Here is a 1,867-nt window from a genome sequence, read left to right on the forward strand (position 1 = left end):
TGAGTGCCACACTCAGCCTGGGACAGATAATCTGAATGCAACATCAGAGAGACAGAGACAGACTTGCTCTCTGCAGCCACTGTTGCCACTGCTCCTGCCCTTTTGCCCTTTTGCTCTTTGCCACCACCATGAAAGGTTGCCCTCTGCCATGTGCCGCTCTGCCTTGGAGCCAGCTGAGTACAGATTGAAACCTCCAGTAACTGTGAGCTAAATAAACCTTTCCTTCCTTCATATTATTTGTCCCAGCAATGAGAGAAGAGTAACTAAGACAGAGGCCAACTCCTTGGAAGAGGAGTCTATAAATGCTAAATGAATTTCTTCAGTTACTTTTATGTTTGCACTTTTTTTCCTCTGAATTTTACCCCTAACCATTCCTGTAAACCTATTCCCATTAAATGTACCCATGTACTCCCAACTGAAAGGTCTGATCCACGCTTTTCAGTGTTTCTCATGCTTATTTCTTAGGCCTCAAAGACATGACTGCCCTGCTTGCTTTTGTCTTTTCAGTTATTCTTGTTTTTTTTTTTTTTTTTTTTTTTTTTTTTGCGGAACCGGGGCTTGAATTCAGACCCTTGCACTTGCCAGGGAAGCGCTTATTCTATTGAGCCATCTTCCCGGCCCCTTCATTTATTCTTTAGATCTAATGTTTACATTTCATGTTTTCTTGAGGTTTTAGCCTTAATCTTTACCTTCTGCCAGAGAATCAGTTCAGTACAGAAATATGTTTATAGGTTCCCACTAGACCCATAGTTACACCGCTGTGCTGTAATGATGCATTTCCTTGGCATTTCTCTGTCCAGTTCTTCTGTCTGGAATGTTCTGGCTCCTCAGGACCACATGGCAGGTTTTCCTTTTCACCTCCCTTGACTCTCTGTGCGCAGTTATTTGACTGGTCTACTAATTCATTCACTCTCTGGGAGGACAATGTCTAGGGTGCTGGCTACTGTGCAGGCCCCAGACAAGATGCTGCTGGTAGCTGCCACTTACATGGATTCACTGGGCGCCGCTCTGAGCAGCTGACATAAAGTAACAGCTGAAAATCATCATGCCACGGGGCGTCCTTATGATTAGCCCCACTTTAGAGGAGACTGAATCCAGGGGGCAGAGGTACTCTTAACCCATCCACTAGGGGGCCTCTTGCACACATTGGGTAAGACACGGTTGTGGTTTTCTCCACTCCTTTTTCCAAGAGCGGAGCACATGTTTGCCACTGCATTTACTGTAATGACTTTCAGCTGTCTGATGACTTCTCCACCAGGTTTCGAGCTCTCTGAGGGCAAACATTTTACCTTGGCTGTTCCTGGAAACTGCTGCACTAGCAGAATGCCCGGTGTGCTCACAGTGAGAGTGACTGGACTTTTACCTAATCCTAGAAGAGTGACACTGTTTATCTGTAAGGAATTATAAACAATAGCTTCCTACCCTTTCTCCCTCTGGTGACAGCATGGCCAGAATATCATTTGTATAAACCTTTTCTGGCTCTGCATCCATGCCAGCGATTTTTCCTTCAGTGGGAGGCATGAGAGCAAATTCCAGCCTTGAAATGGAGTCGAAGCACTTCCTCAAGTGCGGCTGCACAGCTTGCGGATTTCGGGTCTGCGCCAGAATCTCCAGAAGCTCATCGTTTGACAAGAAGTAAAACCTGGATTAAAAAGAATCCTTAAAATATAGCTTGTGATGGAGAGTAAGCCTCAGAGAGCTGTAAAATAAATCCTTTAGCCACTCTGCTCTCATCCACTGATTTCTTTTTTTTTCTTTAAAACAAAATGATAGGAAATCTACAGTGACTATCATACTCCATATTGTTATCTTTAAAGTTGTTCACATTACCAGATATAAGTACATGAAATTGGTTACCATTTTTTTT

The 1,867-nt window shown here is 43.8% G+C and overlaps 1 protein-coding gene across 1 annotated transcript in view; it reads right to left on the bottom strand.

Annotated features, from left to right (window-relative positions):
- The window catches only part of Dnah6 (dynein axonemal heavy chain 6), a 296,200-nt gene that overhangs the window by 195,241 nt on the left and 99,092 nt on the right, over window positions 1-1,867 (bottom strand). The window contains exons 24-25 of the mRNA XM_023702951.1: window positions 1,410-1,642; window positions 142-173 (exon numbers count right to left, since the gene is read on the bottom strand). Of these exons, the coding sequence (XP_023558719.1) occupies window positions 142-173; window positions 1,410-1,642 (265 nt within the window). The remainder of the gene's footprint in view (window positions 1-141; window positions 174-1,409; window positions 1,643-1,867) is intronic.

Source organism: Octodon degus, unplaced genomic scaffold (assembly GCF_000260255.1).
Source record: "Octodon degus isolate 3935 unplaced genomic scaffold, OctDeg1.0 scaffold00162, whole genome shotgun sequence".
NCBI classification, from domain to species: Eukaryota; Metazoa; Chordata; class Mammalia; order Rodentia; family Octodontidae; genus Octodon; species Octodon degus.